Source organism: Melanotaenia boesemani, chromosome 21 (assembly GCF_017639745.1).
Source record: "Melanotaenia boesemani isolate fMelBoe1 chromosome 21, fMelBoe1.pri, whole genome shotgun sequence".
Taxonomy (NCBI): Eukaryota; Metazoa; Chordata; class Actinopteri; order Atheriniformes; family Melanotaeniidae; genus Melanotaenia; species Melanotaenia boesemani.
Window position 1 is genome coordinate 13333697 of NC_055702.1, and position 19784 is coordinate 13353480.

General features: G+C 39.6%; 2 protein-coding genes across 3 annotated transcripts; both read right to left on the reverse strand.

Moving 5' to 3' along the window:
* Positions 1 to 933: 933 nt before the first annotated feature.
* On the reverse strand, positions 934 to 13045 carry dbf4b (DBF4 zinc finger B). 2 transcript variants are annotated; one of them, XM_041974284.1, is made up of 12 exons: positions 12940 to 13045; positions 12036 to 12203; positions 9600 to 9791; positions 5240 to 5290; positions 5046 to 5115; positions 4525 to 4589; positions 4270 to 4306; positions 4124 to 4169; positions 3210 to 3341; positions 2888 to 3017; positions 2660 to 2793; positions 934 to 2550 (listed from the first exon to the last, which is right to left on the reverse strand). In XM_041974284.1, exons 2-12 carry the CDS (start codon positions 12183 to 12185, stop codon positions 1056 to 1058), a joined length of 2502 nt encoding a protein of 833 aa, XP_041830218.1. In that variant the 5' UTR covers positions 12186 to 12203; positions 12940 to 13045; the 3' UTR covers positions 934 to 1055. The 2 variants fall into 2 exon arrangements, with proteins under 2 accessions (XP_041830218.1, XP_041830219.1); XM_041974285.1 differs by having other exon boundaries at positions 12036 to 12189; positions 12940 to 13043.
* Positions 13046 to 14824: 1779 nt separating this feature from the next.
* LOC121632282 (gap junction gamma-1 protein-like) lies at positions 14825 to 16650 on the reverse strand. Its single transcript, XM_041973610.1, has one exon. The coding sequence runs from the start codon at positions 16596 to 16598 to the stop codon at positions 15354 to 15356; it is 1245 nt and encodes a 414-aa protein (XP_041829544.1). The 5' UTR covers positions 16599 to 16650; the 3' UTR covers positions 14825 to 15353.
* Positions 16651 to 19784: the final 3134 nt, after the last annotated feature.

Sequence of the window (19784 nt, forward strand, 5' to 3'; positions counted from 1 at the left end):
AATCACAGTTTTTATAACAAAAGATCCAGCCAGCTATTTATTCTATTAAGTCAGGATAGTTAATACCCATGTTCACACAGAGATGGAGATTACATCTCAAATATTGATTATGCCAGCAGGAAAAAAGGTCCGATGAGCCATGTGGACACATCGACCTGCTGCTGTCCTTCCTCATCCTTCTTATTCAATTTAACTTCTAAAGGCATTGTTAGCATTTAGTAAACTGATTAAAAACAGTCTTCACTACAAGGTTATCTTTATGGTTAAAAACATTTATTTACAAAACAATGTACAAGATTTAACCTCACATTTCCCTTAGAGAACCTGCTAGTCTACATTTGTCTACAGTGGCATTTCCCAGTTTACTGTATAATTGTTTTCAATGTCTCTAACAAGTTTGATAAGTGGAAAGGCTTTTGGACAACTGAAATTATAAAAGTCAGTGGAAGTCTTTTCAAGTACAGGTAGTGTACTTTACTAAGGAGCAATTGACTCTCCTGGACAAAGCACGTCCTCTGGCCCACCTTCAAAAGGCAGGTGAAGCTGTTTGGCATTACTCAGACGGTTTGTGTCATAGGCAGTCAGTCCTCCACCCTATGAAGCGTTGCTTGTTTGCCCATCAACAATGTCTCATGTGGGATCTGATCCAAGCACAGCACTTACAGTAATTGAGTAATGCCCCCTCTCAGAAAGGCCTCATTAAATTCTCAGGTCTACCATGTGTTCCCGGACAAAGCTGCAGAACATCTGAAGTCAGCACAACGTACAGAATATTGCTTGGTGGGTCTATTTATGAAAAAGTCAGGAGCTGAAAGGAAAAATGTTCTAAATGTCTGGAAAAATGCAGCATCCACAAAAAAAAAATGCATCAACAATATGAGGTGAAATTCAATAATGTTCTCTAAAAGTGGTTAATTATTACACTCCAGTCAGTTAAGTCTAAAATATTTATTCATTGTACATTTATTTTTAAGAGCTTCCATACTGCCCACTTCAAAAACTAAAGACTTGCTTTTTGGTAGAAGTTCTTCAAAGAATACTCTAGAAAACCAACATCAGTGCTGAACTTCAACAATCTGTACCACAGTCCTGGAAAATGCTGAAGGGTCTGGGTCCGGGTCCTCCCCACACAGAGAAGTGGCTGCACCTGGCGGCTGAAGGACGGTGTGCAGATGTGACTCGTAGCTGGTGTTGTGCATCCAGGGACATGGCCTGTGGAGCAGTTCTTTGTCAAGCTCACAGTTGTGCTCCATGGGTGTCTGTGGTGCAGCTGAGGTGGGATCCAGGTGTGACAGCAGGTCGCAGTCCCAGTCGGAGTCTGATGATGAAGAGGAGAGCATGGCCAGGTCTGGGATGAGGGCTGGCTCGATGCAGACAGAGGTTGAGTGAGCGAGCGAACGCTGAGAATCTTGACTGGAAATCGCACAGAGAGTTTTGCCAGTGTCAAGAAGAGGATCAAAGGTTTTTGCTTTTGAGGGCAGCAGACATGATGGCTGATCATCGACAGAGTTAGCTGGGTTAGGTACCTGGGTGAAATACTGTTCAGCAGGAAAAGGCAAAGTGGTACAAGTTTGTTTTAAACCAGTCGTAGAGCAAGAAGTTAATGACATTGTGACATCTGGGATAAGACAAGACTGTGTTATACAAGAGTCCTTTTCAAATAATAAACAGCCTTCAGAAACAGTTTTTTTGTCCTCTAGTTGTTTTTCAGCTTTAGGCCTTGCATCAGACCTGCTTCCACTGTGCCTGAATGACGCCATCTTCCTCCTTTTACTTTGGCTCTGTTCAGAACTGGCAGATCGACAGCGTTTGTTGGGGTTTGGTGCAACTGCTGACCAACAAGGGAGTGAATGAGATCCTTGTGACAACACAGCAGCACACTTCAAACGCCTGCTAGAACATATGAGTCCACTGAATCCAACAAGCTCCTCTGGATTTGATTCTCCCTCTTTCTCAGCATTGGGTGCCACAGAAAAAAGAGGAACAGAAAGAGAAACTGTGGACATACACTCTGCAATGTTCATTTCATCTGAAGTGTGTCCTTCCCAAGTCTCCTCCATGGTGCACTTTTGAGGACTGAGAATAGGGGGCTCTGAATAGGGACATTGGTCATCTAAAATGTGGGGAAAATATGGGACTTGGGGGCTGAGAACTGGAGGCAGGGAGTAGGGGTCAAGGAAGGGACAAGGATCAATGGGGCATGGAGAGAGAACTTCAGGCCGTTGGTCTAGTTGATCCTGGGCTTGTGGTTCAACAGTCAACACAGGCATGGCTGGGCTTGAAGCATGAGGCTGTATATCAGAGAATTGGCAGCCTGTCTCAAGACTGAAAGGAGTGTAAGCAGCTAAAGTGTCTGGATTTGGGACAGTAAAATTAACACCTGGTAATGGACTGACAGGGTCAGAGGAAAGAGGACTTGGTTTAGGACTGGAAATGGGAGTATTATATGATGAACCATGCCTATGCAGAGCCATAACAGCCTGCTCCATCTCAACATCAGTAAGGGGCTCCAGTTCACAGATATCATGGATGGGCAGGGGAGTTGGTGGTCTAGAGAAGGACAAAGAAAACCAGTTTAAAAAACAGACAAAAGCCGCTGTGGTTCTACTGAACAAGCAATTCTATAACTCGGACTATGCTGGTAACAATCAAAGCTCACCTGTTCAGTGTTTCTTTTCGTTGCGGAGATGGACTGGGGTCAAAGCCTGGAAGCATTTCAGCCACAAGCTGATCCACTGCTCTGTAGTTTGAGTGATCCAGCACAAATAATCTGTGCTGATCAGTCTGTAAATGCTACAAAGACAAAACAAAAAAACAAAGACATCAAATGGTGAGGGAAGAAAACACAACAAGCAAAAACAAAAAAGCAATTCTGAAAGATTCCCACCTCCTCCAGATTACTGAAGGACTGACGGCAGCATTCACAATAAGAAAGGTCTTTTTTGCGAGGCCGCCAAGCTGAAGGATTACACCTGGGCAGACTCAGAGATTTATCCTGAATTTCATCTTTCTTTTCCCTAATTACAAAACAATCAATTGTTAGCGTAACAGCTTTCAACAACAAAACAAACGTTCTATTAAGTTCTAAAAAAACTTGCATTTCCCATTTTGTTTTACCAATAACTGGCACATGAAGAATAAATGTATGTCCAGACTGTTTGTTAGCAATGTACTGTTATATTTCACTTGTTAAGCACACTTGAACAAACCTTGTTTTATCATCTCTTTGCTCCATCTGTTTCTCAAACCGAGGAGGAGGAGGAGACTCGAAGGGACTAAATCGGCCGGAGTAATACAGAGCAGGAAAGGTCATCGACTGCATGTGCAAGGGCTTGTATTTCCTGGTCATTTGGCATAAGATAAGAAAAATATGTTAGGCTGTAAATAAAAAAAACTGTTACTGTCAAAACTAGAAAGAAAAAATAATTAAATGCAGCCTAACAATGCTTGAATTTTATATGCAAACGGACGAAACAGTCTATTTTCTTTTTTAAATCCTCTAAAACATTTCACAACAGGAAACCTTTTGTAAGCACTAAGAAAGAGTTAATATGAGCTGATTGATCTGACATTGACCCAAGCTGGCCTTCTAGATATCATAGGTCCATCACCATCCAAGCTTTGCCCGAGAACTTCAATTAACTTAAGAGAGGGAAAATAAAAGGACCTGTTAACACATGGAGGTCCCCTGCAGGAAGAGGCTAGCAGCTTGCAAAGCCTCAACAAAAAGAAATCGAATCTGCTTGAGCTCTGGACTCCTGGGGAGCTGCTCCACTGGAGGAGGTCGCTGCTTATCACATTACATATTCTGACTTCTGAACAGGTTCAATTAACAATAATCTGGACTGAAATTCATACCTCCACACCTATCTCTCAGTGGGCCAGTTAGAATCTGAAATTTCTTACCTTATAGTCATCATCATAAATGACTTGCAAAAAAGGATCTAATCTAAAACTTAAACATGAGGCCTTTTGCCTGGCTGAATTATGAGTGGAATCAAAATATGGAAGATTTCAGTAGAAGACTTGGCTTTAATGATTTCATTAAGTTTCATTTCTAAAGAAAAGAAACTTCATCTTAAGAGTACTTGAACCCGAGAAAATAAACCACACTGAAACCTACCGACTTGAGTCTTCAATTTTAAGATATGGAGACCTCAAAGCAGCAGCTGTGAACAGGAGACATGAGGATTAACAGGATAGCAATTAAACTACCCAAAATCATATAGAAACAAACAAAAAAAAAAATCAACATGTAATGAATCTAACCTTTAACGGAAGGAAAACTTTGTTTGGTTGAAGATTTCTGCAAAAAACAAACATAACAAATAAGCAAAACTTATATTAAATCACAATGCGTATTTCCACCAATTCTGCCAAGTTATTTACATTCTTTATGATTACGCTGTTTCTAATTCTTCCAGTAACAAGAACAATGCTTAATCCAAGTTAACTCATTTCCCCGTTTCTCCTTAAAATTTATACAAAGATAAAACTTGATGGGAACAATCAGCCTAAACTTACCTCTGTCCTCTTTTGTTTAGCACTGAAACAGTCTCGAGTCAATTGTTTCAGATATAAGAGGACATCTGTTACTGCATTAAGGAACACATTACTTTAAAACAGCAATCACAAATTTCTACTGTGCAAATCACATTTATATCTTTTATGTCCACATTTAAAAACTATTAATCACATGTGACCCAAGAATTTAGATTTTAAACTTTTGCTTTGGAAATTATTTTCTTAATTATATTTGAGACATTTGGAAAAACTGTTTCACATTAAAAAGATAAAGTTTAGTTTTTTTCCCCCTAAATATCTGAATAAAGGCATCTACATTACTGCCAGTACATGAGGCCAGTAAAAATATATCAGGAATTCAGCTTTGAAATCCTGCCTCACAGAACTGTTTCAGTTGGTAAGAAATCGCTGATCAGTACAAATCAAAAACACTCAGATGGTGCCATCTTCTGTGAGCACAGCATCATTACATACTAATCATGGTCAGTAATTCATTTGATCCTCACTTGCCAAAAGGATACCATCAGCAAACAAAATCTTCACTCCCCATGACCGAGCACTAGACAAAACACAGCTCTTCTGCAGTCGCTCCTACAAAACATAATAATCAGAATAAAAACAGATATACAAATGAAAAAAAAAAGATCAATAAACATTACAAACTTGGAAGTCACTGATTGATGGGTTACAGTCCATGTTGGCTCCTCTGACTTACATTATTGCGAATAGCTTTTTCAAGCAGAGCCTTTCCTCGACTGCCACAAGCCTGTGGAGAGAGATAACACAGACCATAATGTATACAGTATCTCCCAATCCATCATCCCAGCTCCAGTGGGACTCAATTAAATCAAGACCAATGAAACTAGTATTCTTTAAAATATTTTTCTGCATAAATTAAATAATTACCAGCTAAAAAATAACTTTATAAAGGACTTTATAAGAAGTATATTTGATTATCACCCAGAATTGAGACTTGGCTGTAATCTGACCAGTTTACATTCATATTTCATGGGATGTTTATTAACTCCATAGTTCATTTAAATCAGGGGTGCCCAAAGTGGGGCCCGCGGGCCAGATTTGGCCCGCCTGACTGTTTGGTTTGGCCCGCCAAATAGATATCAAACTTCTTCCTTTTATGTCATTCTTGAAAGAGCAACCAAAATACACAATTTATGAAAGATCAACCAGCTCTGGTTGGTAACCTCTGTTTACCTGGAAACACTTTTGGGCTCCACTACTTTATATAGGGCTGTATGGGACTATACACCTCACTCATGGTGCTGCTATTCATATCAAAGATCCCCCATGAGCCTTTGCATATGTAATGTTAAATTTGTGGCCTGAACCATAAACATGGAGCGCCATAGGCAGTGGCATACAGACAAGAGGCATTTTAACACTGCATGGGAAGAGAAATAATTTTTTACAGATGTTAATTCTAAGGCAGTTTGTCTTATCTGTAAACAGTCTGTGGCTGTACAAAAAGAGTACAATATACGTCGTCATTATGACACAAAACATGCAGCATTTTCTAAGTACCAAGGAGAGACGCGAAAGAAGAAGTCCAGTGAGCTGCTAGCTAAACTCTGTTCACAGCAAAGTGCCCTTGCACGGCCCTCAGCTATCCAGGACAGCGTGACACGGGCCAGCTATGAAATTTCAGCTCTGATTGCAAGGACTGGAAGATCCTTTTCAACTGGGGATTTTGTTAAAGACTGTCTGTCCACAGCAGCTTTGTTGGTCTGCCCATCTCAGACACGGGTTTTCTCTCAAATCAGCCTCTCCCGCAACACGGTGACCCACCGTATTGAAGACATGAGTCGGGACATAAAGGAACAATTTAAAACCAAAGCATCTGGATTTACTGTTTTTTCACTTGCATGTGATGAGATCACAGACATTTCGGATGCAGCGCAGCTTTTAGTTTTCATCAGAGGAGTGAGTGACACCATGGAAATCTCACAGGAGCTGGCTAGAGATTGAGACGCTTCATGAAACAACAAAAAGCGAGGATTTGTTTGCAGCAGTTGGACGAGTACTGGACAGGTACAGTTTGAGCTGGAAAAAAATGGTCGGGTTAACAACAGACGGTGCCCCTGCCATGATTGGCAAAAAAGCAGGCCTTGCCACACTTGTTGCTCAGAAAGTTGCTGAATGTGAAGGGAAACTGGCACAATACCACTGTATCCTGCATCAAGAACAGCTGTGTGCCAAATCAACTGGGCTTGGAGACGTAGTGCGCGATGTCATTAAAATCATAAACTGCATACGATCAAAGGCTCTTTCGCACCGCCAGTTCAGAGCCCTTTTGGAAGAAGTTGATGCGCAATAGAGTGATGTTCTCTACCACCAAGATGTTCGCTGGCTCAGCAGAGGGAAAGTGCTCAAAAGATTTTTTCAGCTGCGCCATGCCATCCCGAACTTTCTGAAAATCAAGGGCAGTGACATCCAAATCCCTACAGATGACAGATGGATTTGTGACGTGTCTTTCATGGTGGACATCACAGACCTGCTCAACGCACTGAATGTTCAGCTTCAAGGCAAGGAGCAGATTATCACGGAGCTGTTTGACCAAGTGAAGGCCTTTCAAATGAAGCTGGGATTACTCTCCCGACAGCTGTCTGCAGGTGAGCCAAAACAAAGATTTTACCTAATTAGAATAAAATCATCAAAACAAATAGTTGAATATGTTTACATGCAGATTTTGGCAAGTAGAAGTAGCTATGATATTTGGAGCATATTGTTCGGCAGTCAACATCAGAAAATAAGTCCCCTCCAAACTTGTCGGCTTTGCGTTGGGGTTCCATTCGCTCTGTCGGCACTTGTCTTGATTAAGTACATACAGCTCCTTTCTGCCCCACTGTAATTGTGCGCTCTTGGTGGTGCTGATCAGTAAAGATGCGTGTCTTTCATGGAGCCACATGTTGTTTGTAAATTTAAGTTTATATGGCAAACTTACTGGTTTGTGGGAAAAACTGAGAGTCTGAGAGAAGTCAAACTGGTAGAGGAGAAGCTGCCTGAATACGCAGAACTTGTCAGCAACCTAAACAGAGAGTTTGATGTGCGTTTTATGGACTTCAGAAAAAGTGCTGGAGACATGGACCTATTCTCTCAGTGTTAGCCTTGACTCTGTCCCAGACCACAGCTGTGTCCCAATTCAGGGTCTGCACACTTCGAAGTGCGCAGACTACGTAGGCTACAGAGTGTCCTCCGTAGTCTACACACTTCGAAGTCTGCTTAACGTTCGTGAAATGGGACAGCCTACCTAGTCTACAAGAATTTCCCATAACAACAACACAGGACGTTTAATCACTTAAACCTCAGAAATTACTCGTAGGAAACGTCAGTAGACGCTGAACACGGAGAGGCAACACCGACAGTTTAAAAAAAATAAAATAAAATAAAAAAAAAAAACGGTTTGAGGCTCTGTTGTTTTCCAGCCGGTACACAGTTCATTAACCCCTTAAAAGTAACTGAATATCAAATATTACCGAATTTTAATGTCACCATTTAACAAACATGCTTTAAATGTACTTGGTTTTGTAACGTTTATACTAAAGTGTAGTTAAAAAAACGAACTTTTTTTCAAATAAAACTTTATTTAAACTTAATACGACTCTTCTGAGGTTGCTGATTCGCCACCGTCCTGTGCGCAACGAATTGTGGGAGAAAAGAGGCCGCGAAGGATGCATCACCAGCATCCTTCGTTTGAGGCCAAACGAAGTGCGGATTCGAAGGGTGGATTCGGAGGGTCCTTCAAATTCTGTGAATTGGGACAGTACTTCGCGCACCGCGATGACGTATGTGGCCGACGAATCCGCACTTCGAAGTGTGCAGACCCTGAATTGGGACACACCTCACATTCAAATGGAACTGATTGAGTTTCAATGTGATACAGAGCTAAAAAACAGATTTATGTCACTGAATCTGAAGGATTTCTACACTCAGGTCTCACTGCAGAGGTACCCACACATTAAGAAACATGCACAGGTGATACTTTCACTGTTTGGCAGCACTTACATCTGTGAGCAGACTTTCAGTATCATGAATCTCAATAAGTCCAGACTCAGAGGTACCCTGACTGATTCATACCTCAATGACATACTTACCTTGTCAGTGAGCCAAATGCAACCGAACATTGACAGGCTAGTAATGTCCAAAGATCAGCTTCATGTGTCTCACTAGTGTTAGCAATTTGCCTGGTGGAACATACATTGTTGTTGTTTACATTTTGCACTATGCTTTGTTAGAATTAGTGCCTGTAATTTTGTTTGATGTCCTACTACCTGTGGCTTTACTGTTACTTTTCCATAGTGATGTTAGTAGTGTGTTATTTGCACAGAAGAAGAATGTGTTTGCATGCATGTACAATAATTAAAAGAATTATAATTTACATTTATTTGTGTTTCACCCTTAAAATCGCTGTGTTTGGCCCGTGGCTCACTGGTACAATTTCACTTTGGCCCTCGGAGGCAAAAACTTTGGGCACCCCTGGTCTAAATAAACAGAGAAAAAATGCCAAAAAGGACCATTTGATTGAACATAAAACAAAGTGAAGAGGTGAGTTAATTATTTTAACTAATATGAACAACCGCTGAGCTCATCAGGCTAAAATCACTCAAACATGGTGAAATGAAACTCAAGAGATCTCACGTCCCTTTTGTCCAGCAACCTGTTTGTGTTCAAGTCTGCTTTCCTACTGGTGGATCATTACTGAGAACAAGAATATGTTTACAGCCTTCTGCCATGAGTCTCCACCTTCAACGAAGTATCACATACAGCTCTTACACTGCAGACAGATCAATGATGGAAAAGCCAGCCTGACTTTTAAGAAAGGCAGAATAAAGGATGGCTCATCCAGAGGACAGGGGAGCTTCCTCTGGCGTTTGCTGTCCCAGCACTAATTGCTTTGCAATATATTTGAATTATAATGTTGTTTTTTTTTTTTTTTTTAGTTTATAATACATATAGGTGCATACCCCCCCCCCCCCCCCCGCCCATTCATGCCATGCTCCTTAAATTAGAGATTTCAGGTTATTTGAGCGCAGGTTTTAAAACATGTTTCAGTGACTCACCATTGGTCTGGGGGTTCCTGGTGGCTGTTTGCCAATGCTGAAGCCACTCTCCTGCTGCTTAACTAGATGTTGAGGTCCTTCACTTGTTCTCTTTGCGCCTCCTTTGGTGACATCACACTTCTCATCCTGTAGGCCTTCATGGCTTCCAGTTAGAACAAAGCTCACATCCTTGTGGAGGAAACTCTCAACCCTCTTCAGAATAATAAGAATTCTCATCAGTTACTGCTGCGAGTTTATTTATAATACGACCTTAAAACTTTTGGTCCAATCTCTACATGACTGATGAGCACATCACTCAAAACAAAGCTAAACTGCATTTCCGTGGCAATAATTACAGTCAGTTTAGACAAATTCCTGCAGAAAAAAATTCTCAAAGCAATTTAAGGACCTAAAGTAACAACAACAATAATAATAATAATAATAATAATAATAATAATAATAATACTAACAACAATAATGGATTAGATTTATATTATGTTTTTTGCTGACTTAACTCAAAGCACTTGCATTGGTCGTAAGCTACTTGCAAAGCCACAGCTACCTTGGGGCAGACTGATGGAAATTTGGCACCCAATTAGGGCTGCACAATATATTGAAAATTTACCTTCATTGCGATATTAACCCTGTGTAATATACATATTGCAAAGATGGTCTAAACTGCAATAGTTAAGAGTGTTTACGTTTGCGTGTATTTTAAGGAACTGGCGTGATGTTGTTCCAATTGCAGCTGTGAGTCCTTGCGCTGCATGTGTCAGTGGCCAATCAAATGGATTTTTACTGTCATAAATGCATGCCCCTATTCTCCCATGTTTGGCTAACATTAGAGGATATGAATGAGGGTCACGATAGCGGAAGGTTGTGAGAAAAGCGGAGAGAAAGTGGATAGAGAAGAACTTGTGGCAAAAAAAAAAAAAAAAGAGGCAACATTTCTGCAATTTGGAGCTACTTCGGTTACATAAAGATGACTTGGTATAAACGCATGTACTCTGCAGGAAATGTCAAACACTTGCGGCAACCACCAGGAGAAATACATCCCATCTTCACTCTCACCTACAGTATAACCACAAAGAACTTTATGAAGAGCTCTTCAAATCTTATGCTGGTAAAAACGATGCTACTAACTTTGAGTCATGCAAAATCTCAAAAGTTCAACAGACATTCGTGCATGAGAGTTTTGTGATTGGAACTCCATATAAAAAGTCATCAAAGCAGCATAAATAAATAACAAAGGCATTACATGTTATTTAGCCAAAGTCATGATGCCTATTAACACAGTGAGCAAAGAGGGCTTTGTGAGTCTGATTTAAAAAAAAAAAAAAAAAAAAAAAAAAAAAAAAAAAAACTGGACCAAAGTTCCAGCATCCCATCACAGAACTATTTTTCACATGTCGCCATTCCAGAAATGTATGAAACATGTTGACAAAGAGTTCAGTCCGAACTGCGTCATGTTTGATACTATGCTAAGACAACAGACCACTGGTCCAGTCGCACACAGAGCCCTACACGAGTTTCACCGTGCATTTCCTTACTTACTTAAGACTTTGAACTGAAAACATGGTGTTTAGAAACTGTATATTTTCCAGACTCGCCCACCAGTGAAAATCTAGCTCTTGGATTACAACAAGTGGTAGCAAGCTGGGATCTGCACGAAGAGCAACAGGTCTGCATCACCACGGACAACGGGGCCAACATTGTGAAGGCCACCGAACTGAACAACTGGATCACACTCCAGTGTTTCAACCACAGGCTACATCTCGCCATCGGTAAGTCTTTCAGTGTCTGGATTATTTTGATAAGTCTTACTGATTATAACTGTAGTAATATTGATACAGGTTATGACAAACTTTGCCATCCAATTTTAAATGAATTTGTTTCAGTTTTGAAAAGGAAGAATAAGAGAAATAGAGAAAAAAAGGTTAAAGTGGATAAGCATAGGGAATACATTTTTAAAGTGATGGTGATGCATATAATTTAAAAAAAAACAATGACATTGTGTAGCACACTGCTTTATAAACGATTGATTTTGATGCACACATCATTTGCTGAATGATGCTGTACTAAAATGGTCAATTATTAGCATTTCGAGTACCAACTACCTGGTGTCTGTTTGCACAACACCTAAAGCTGAAAGACATTGTATATCCTAGTATGTTATGTATCGTGAAACATATCATCATCGCAACTCTAAACAGTGTTATCGCATATCGCAAGTTTTCTCAATATCGTGCAGCCCTACACCCAATCTTTGCCATCAGCCTCTTCGACCAACACAAATAACCTGCTCTGATCCCTGACCACCAGAGCCACTGCTGCTGATACTCAATGAAAACCTGATCACTATCCTTTAACATGAAAAAAATACAAAAATTAATTATTATATCTATTTCAATTAGCACTTGTAGGATACACTTAAGTATGATTTTCACTCAAGCTTACCCCTCCTAAAAAAGATATGGCCTCCAAAAGCAGGGCTGTTGAGCGTTTCCTCACATTATCCAGGTAGAAGGTCTTTCCTTTTAGCTTCTTTTCTCCAGGGGACAGCCTTCCAAGAAGCCCTTGCTCCTTAGAAAGCTGCCTTGATTCCATGATCCTGGTGAAAAACAACTGGAATCAACATAAAGGAAACATAAACAGGTGTTGATTAAATGGATATACATAAGCAGTCTCTAGAAAGCAATAATAAGAAAAATAAATTGTTGAGAACCTAACATCTGTCAAAGTTTCAAAACAGCATTTAAATAATAAGGGAGAGGGCACTTTGTGTACGCTCTCTATTTCCAACTGCCAAAAACAGTAATCAGATTCTCTGGAGTATGGTCTGCACCTTTAAAAAGAACATTTAAAAGAAAAAAATAAAAAATAAATTAAAAGTAACCTAGTTACACCCCACTTACATAATAAATAACCTACCTTTTTATACATCAGATTCAAATAAAACATTCGAGTTTTCCTTTCCTTGTCAACATTATCATTATTATAAAAGTATTTTTGAGCTCTACACAGCACTCATTCTTACAGTTAAAGTTAAAAATACAATCATGATCTATTAGTTTAAAGTCATATAACTTTTGTCAAATGTACTATTTCTTGCAAACAAATTGGTCAAAACAATGTAACAACTCTAAAACGACAGGAAAGTCTTATCGTTTTCGGTTATAATCAGACAACAGCTGCGCATCTCAAGCCTCCTAGCAAGCTAACAAACATGCTAGCTTTTGCTGGCCCTAGCTAGCTTAGGTTTCCTCAAACCAAACAAATCCTCCACAACAGAAAATTAAAGCGCGTTCTTTTCAACCACGTTATTTGTTTGGTTTAAAGGAAAAAACAGGTCTCCACTTACGTCTTATTATTGTGCCGGAAAGCTTCGATGAACAACTTGATACTTTCGTTTCATCAAAAGGTGGTGGAAACATAAACCGCCGCTTTTTAAAAACACAGGGTGAGACGTGAACGTGCCGGCTACGTCACATCCGGCCGGAGATATACATACATACATATATATATATATGTATATATATATATATGTGTGTGTGTGTGTGTGTGTAAGACAAAACAACTTATTTTGTGAATGAGAGGTTAGCAGACTGTACAATATAGGAACACACACATACACACAAGACATTCAGATGACATCTAGTTCATATTACATTTGACCATGATTCAAACTATCAGTGTTGTCCTACAAGTTATTTTGTTTTTTCTTTTAGTTTCACAATGTACTCATTTAAATAAATAAATAAATAATAGTAAATCGGGAAAAAAACAGACCCTAATGATCTATTCATTATTTATACTACAATGCAAGATTGATTTTAAACAATCTAAGGCAAAGTGTTGTAAAATATACTTCTTTAATAACTAACACTTCTAACCAGGAAACCAATCTAACAATTTAAATAAATAATTTCCTCAATACAGTAGCTTTAAAAAGGGCCTGTTAAATGAACAATTGAGTGAAAAATTTGGGGCATATTTTCACATTTTTTCTTCACCTTCAAAAAAAGCATACAATTTTGGGGGGTGTGCTTGTTCAGCAAAAATCTAAAGTAACTGCTCTAGTCTGCTGCCATATCTACCAGTATGTAACTGGCTGAAGATAACAAAACCTCTACAGATAATCTCTGGTGAGTTTTACATTTTATATCTTTGTTGAAGGAAGGACACTGCATTCTTCTGACTGATCCAGTCTCACACGAGCCATTTTTTTCCCCATCACTTCCCAGCAGAGGGCACTGTGTACAACTACAAATTAGGACCAATACCATCAAGGAGCAAACTGAAACTCACTGTTCATAAAACAAAACAAATACAAACTTTTTATTCAAATAACGCACTATTTGTTCATAAAAATATCTGTCACAAAATTAAACACTGACAGTGCAACTAGCAAGCCCTACTGACATCTCTGACAAAATTAGGCAAGTATTCATACAAGGTCCAAATAAATACAGGTTAGATGTTTTGTCTTTTTTTAGGGATATTACACAAACTACTGAACTACTTGCAATGGTGAAAGAACTTGTTCAGAATAAGAAAAAGGCTGGAAAACACTGAACAATAGGGTCAGGCCATTAAATTCTGTTAAATAGTTTGTATTTACTAATACATGATACTGCATCAAAACACCAATGAACTATAGTTTCTAAAACAAATGACAAGAACACTGTAAAATAAACATTTGAAACATACTTCACATTTAGTTTAGTTGTAGCTACAGAAAATAATCCACATCAAAGCTGGTTTATTGGAAAAAAAGAAGACAAAAAAACAAACAAAAAAACAAAAACAAACAAAAAACAAACAAACAAACAAACAAACAAACAAACAAGCAAAAAAAAAACCACTGTTTTGCATTCTCAGAAACAATACAGTTCCAGACTTTGAAAGACACTCTGAATATAGACAGCTGGACTTGTCCTGTTTTTAATCCACACTGATAATCACCTTTTATCTTCAGCTGAACATAAAGTAAAACAGAGACTACGCGAAGAAGTTCTGACTTCAAGAAAGGCACTTAAAATGACACAGAACTCAGAAGCTCCTGTTTGTTCAAACAGAAAATCAAAACTGGTACCAAAACCCTGAACAAAAGACTTTTCAAATGAACCACTAAAGTCTACTCTTATTTATGTTTTCATTGGAAATTTATTGAACTCGCCAGGAGTTCCAGTAAGCTCTGAGCTTGTTTACTTCAAATCATTTTGAATTTTGTGGGTTTTTATTTATTTATTTGGAAGTTCTTGTTTATACATTAGTAGCAGAGTCTAACTATTATTTTTTATCGCTGCTCTTTGCAGAATGCCAAAAAGATGTGCAGTAAAACTAAAGCACGAGCTCATATTTATTGTAATTGCTCCTGGGATAATTCCTGAAATGGAAAGGCTTGTTACGGGCCACCTTTTGACTTGAATAAACATATTTTCAAACCAATAAAGACACTAACAAAGACAGACACTTTGTAAACTTGTGTAAAATATCATTTAGTTTAGCTTTAAAGCCAATAGCTGCATATCTGCATTAAATGTGCAGTTTGTCACCTGTATGAACAGGCAAGTTTGCAAAGGTGTCATAAACTGTAAAACGCTTCATTAGACAGCACCATCAGATTTGTGAGGTGATTCCTGACAAAGACATTTTTGTTTTTCATTGGTAGTTACTGGTAATATTGTAAATTGGTTGCCCCGTTGTTTACCTGTATAGTATAAACACAGCTGTAAATGTTGTGTCTGCATAGTCTTTGTTTAAAGAGGTCTTTCAGATCCATCCAGAACTCTTTATTATTCCATATTTGCTGCTACTACTGGTGCTGCTGCTGCCTCTGTCCGCGTCTGCCTTGCTGGAGGTGTGTCTGGAGGTCTGTTGGTGTTTATGTTCACGGTTAGGCTTGCTGTGGTTGTTATTGTTGCTCTGCTGCTGACTGTAGGCCTGATTATCTGCCTTCAGCTTGTTCTGAGACTGACCAATGATGTCCTTATGAGCACTTCTGGGGGCATCTGCGTTTCCAGCTCTGCACATGTTTTCATCATTTTTAGTATGCTGCCACCGCTCCTCGTAGGCAGTGTTCACGTGGTTCTGTCGACACGTGATCTCAGTATTAGTGAGATCGGTGATGGGCAGAGGTTGGTAATGGATTCCTTCTCCACTCAACCTCGCCTCGTTAGGAACTCCATTTCCTCTTGCCAGGTCACAGATGTTGCCAATGCCCAGGTGAAGCAACTCCCATATATTGAGTACCAGACAGAGAAGGGAGACAGCATACATCATGCGGAGAAAGATTGTCTTCTCAGTTGGCCTTGACACAAAGCAGTCCACAGTATGCGGGCATGGCAGAGTTGAGCAAACGTAGTTGTCAGGAACAGCAAATCCATACAGGGCATACTGTCCACACAAGAAGGCCACTTCCAGCACGGAGCGGACCAACAGTTGCAGGACATAAATGTGCATCAATCCATCCTCTTTGATTCGCTGACGTCCATCATGGCGAACCTTTTTTACTTGCTTCCCATTATTGTCTTCCTTTGCTGTTCCACCACTATCACTCTCCGCCCCTGTCTCTTCGTAGATCATGGGGTCTTCCTCATTATCATCTTCAGCCTCTTCAATGCCCCTATGCTGCTTTCTGCCTACAAGATAGGGCTTCTTGGGTTTCCTTTGTGATAAGCTGCTTCCTCCACCGCTGTCTCCCTGCTCCTTTGCCCGAGCAATTTTGTTAACAGCGTAACCCAGATACATAATCGAAGGCGTTGCCACCAGAATAATTTGGAAGACCCAGAAGCGGACGTGGGAGAGTGGAGCGAAGGCGTCATAGCAGACGTTCTCACAGCCAGGCTGGCGGGAGTTGCAGGCAAACTTACTCTGCTCATCGTTGTAGATGGACTCGCCTCCCAGGGCTGTCAGGACTATCCGGAAAACAATGAGGACGGTGAGCCAGATCTTGCCCACAAATGTGGAATGATTGTTGATTTCTTCAAGCAGGCGAGTTAGGAAGCTCCAGCTCATGGTAGCTGCAGGTAAATGACACAGACAGGCAGCATATGTCTCCTGTTACTCCCCTGTGGAGAGACTGAGAGAAAGCAATGATTTATAAGTCAAATCAAACTATGAGGAACTACTTCTTTAGTTATGTCATCCAAACACAACACATAACTCAGTTATGTGCCAAATTAAACTATGAGGAACTGCATCGGTCTGTCACAGTACAGAAGCAGCTGAGCCTAAAGGCAAAGCTCTCGATTTACTGGTCGATCTACGTTCCTACCCTCACCTATGGTCACAAGCTATGGATAGTGACAGAAAGAAGAAGATCACAAATACAAACGGCTGAAATTAGTTTTCTAGGTGGCAGGGCTCTCTTTTGGAGATAGGGTGAGAAGCTCAGTGATCCGGGAGGGGCTCAGAGTAGAGCCACTGCTCCTCCACATCGAGAGGAGCCAGAGAGAGACCTAGAACATGATGGACGGTCTACGTCTCTTGGCTGTCCTGGAGAACGTCTTGGGATCCCCATGGACGAGCTAGCAAATGTGTTCATGGAGAGGGAAGTCTGGGCTGTCCCCATGACCCAACCCTGGATAAGCTGTAGAAAATGGATGGGTGGACTTTAAACTTACTTGAAGTAAACTATTATTAATGTCCTCTGGTGTGGATGTGGAACCCAGAGGATATTTTAACATCTTGAGGAATCCAAAGGTTCAAAACACAAACAATGATTCAGTATGGTCAACATACTGTAATTATTGTCTTATATGTTGTTATTATATGTTATTGGCAAATTTAAACAACCTCAATATCAGTTTTTTTCTCCTTTTTATTTAGCAGGTCCAATATAATGTGCAACCCACTCTGAGTTGGGCACCAAATGCAGTAGGTATTTCCATTTTTATTGCATTTCAAAAAGGTCAACTTACAACTGATGCTAACAAGGAGTATTAAAATTATCTAAAGAAAGTTAGAAATGCCTATGAATTAAATAGTTGTATGGACATTATATATTTTTAAATAAATCAAGCCACTAAATGGATTAGTTATTATAAAAATCAGAAAGAAAAAGCAAAACTCTGTGCACAATAATTTGTACAGAAAATTCAGATGGGTAAAGTTTGCCTCCAGATAGTAGTCCTACAAAACACGCCAAACTAAAAGTACTGCCTTATAACTGAGTGTCTCTGGCAGCCAGTCAAACTGACTACAATCACATTTTTCTAGGTTGTGTCTTTGACCATTTGGAGAGATTACAGTATTGTGTGTATTAAGTCAGGCTTTATTTCCTCATAAATATTTCCTGCCAAGAATATGTGGGTCTTGTCATGTTTCCTGCTCTGCCTTGTCAGTGCTCATCAGTCTATTTCAGTCCACCTGGGTTTCCCCAATTGCTACTTTGTTTCTCATTAGTCACAGCACTACTTAAACACTCTCCAGTCTCCACCTCTCTGCCAGGTTACCAGCAGCATTTTGCCAAGCTGAAGTCCAGCATTCTCTTTATTGATGTCTCAAGCTGTCTACCTGTTCATGTCTCTGGATTACTCTCCCTGCCTTGCCCGCGTCAGATCTCTCTTGCTGCTTTGAATATCTAGATAAGAGATCTAGATAAGGACTCACGCTTTGTTTTTGGACCACCAAGCCTCGCTTATCATCTGTGTTAAGTACCACTCGCCTGCCTGCTTGTGTTTTGACCTTTTGCCTGTTTCTTGGCCTTGTCACTGGATTCTGGACTCTTTTCAGCTCTCCTCCTCCCCCAAGTTAAGGCCGCTACTTAAAGCCCTTAACTCATCATCATCCTCCTTCGCAATAAACCTGTTTCCTTTTAAACTACTCGTGCTTGTGGTTGAATTTCCGGGTCCTCACGGTTTCTTGTTACAGCTCTTTGCGAAGTTGCCTTCAACGTGTAGACATAGAAATAGGATGGACCTCATCGAAATTTAATTTGCAAGTTCAAGTGAACATTTGTAGCAAAATTAAATAAAATCCCTAAATACAGGTCACAATCACCAGAGGGAGAATCTCGTTTCACTAACCAACACAGAGGCATGTAAAATAAGGTGGATATCAAACCGACATTTGGAGCAATGTCTAAAACACAAATTGACCCCATGTGAGGGAGTTTTTTATATATATATTGTTGTTTTTTTATGTACAGATTAGCTCTGATCCATCCGGACGTGAAAAAGGATTATATTACCAGATCTGTCTCAAAGATCCTACAGTAGCTTGAGCTATTTTTCCCATTAAAAGAATAATACCAACCTCAGACTCGCAAATCATGTCAGGAATTCTAACCTTTTTCCCAAATGGTGGTGCTGTAATTTAGCTTTTTTTTTGTCTCATACCACCTCTTTCCCAAAGATTCAAGATTCAAAGTGTTATATTGTCCTTTGCACAGTAAGCAAACAAGTTGCCCTGAAACAAAACAAAAATGAAAAACCAGATAAAACATAAAACACTAAGTAAATCTATGTACATAAATGTGCAGTGTGCTGCATAAACTGTTGTGCCACATTCAGCAATGAATGATTAGCTGTGCAAAACCTGTCATGAGGTAATCATTCCCAAACACATGCTATAGACTAGTTTTATTATACACACTCTTCTACTCTAAGTATTTTTTTAGCTGTTGGTATAAAAGGCTACGGGTACTTTGCTTCTGTCCATGAGGCAAACCTTTCTCCAAACAAAGATTAATCTAGGCATTGATTCAAAATGAGACAGAGGTTTGTACTTTCCAAGACGTGATTCACTAACAGTTCATTTCTACACAGTAACAATCCTTCTCCTCAGCAGCGGTGCTGTGATATTAATACATAAAACAGAACTGTAACTATAATTCTACTAGCAATTGTCTACTCTGGAGTAACAAAAACTTTGTGGCAAAGAAAATGACAAGTGAGTTAAACTTATGCAGTGCATTCACATTCCTAAATGAGTAGATTTTTTTTCATTGTTAAAAATAAAATTATTGTCCTCAGATTAACACAGTGCAGATACTGCACTGTGTTTGACCCGAAGACACCCATCTGCTCAAGTCTAACACCGCTCTCATCTCGCTAAGTGAAATTTCAAAGCACTAGACTTCTGTGAAGTTGTAAAGGAATATACTTCCTGATCGGTAAAGCAATATACTTCCTGATCTGAGACTGCTTCTGTTATTTCAAGTGTCATAGCTTTTCTTTTAATCATCTTTCAGTTTTCCGT

Coding starts and splice junctions, on each gene's coding strand:
- dbf4b (XM_041974284.1), bottom strand. CDS start 12,185: ATGGAATCAAGGCAGCTTTCTAAGGAGCAAGGGCTTCTTGGAAGGCTG. Junction 9,792..12,035: donor CCATATCTTTTTTAGGAGGG/GTAAGCTTGAGT, acceptor ATTATTCTGAAG/AGGGTTGAGAGTTTCCTCCA. Junction 4,170..4,269: donor AAGTTTTCCTTCCGTTAAAG/GTTAGATTCATT, acceptor TCCTGTTCACAG/CTGCTGCTTTGAGGTCTCCA.
- LOC121632282 (XM_041973610.1), bottom strand. CDS start 16,598: ATGAGCTGGAGCTTCCTAACTCGCCTGCTTGAAGAAATCAACAATCAT.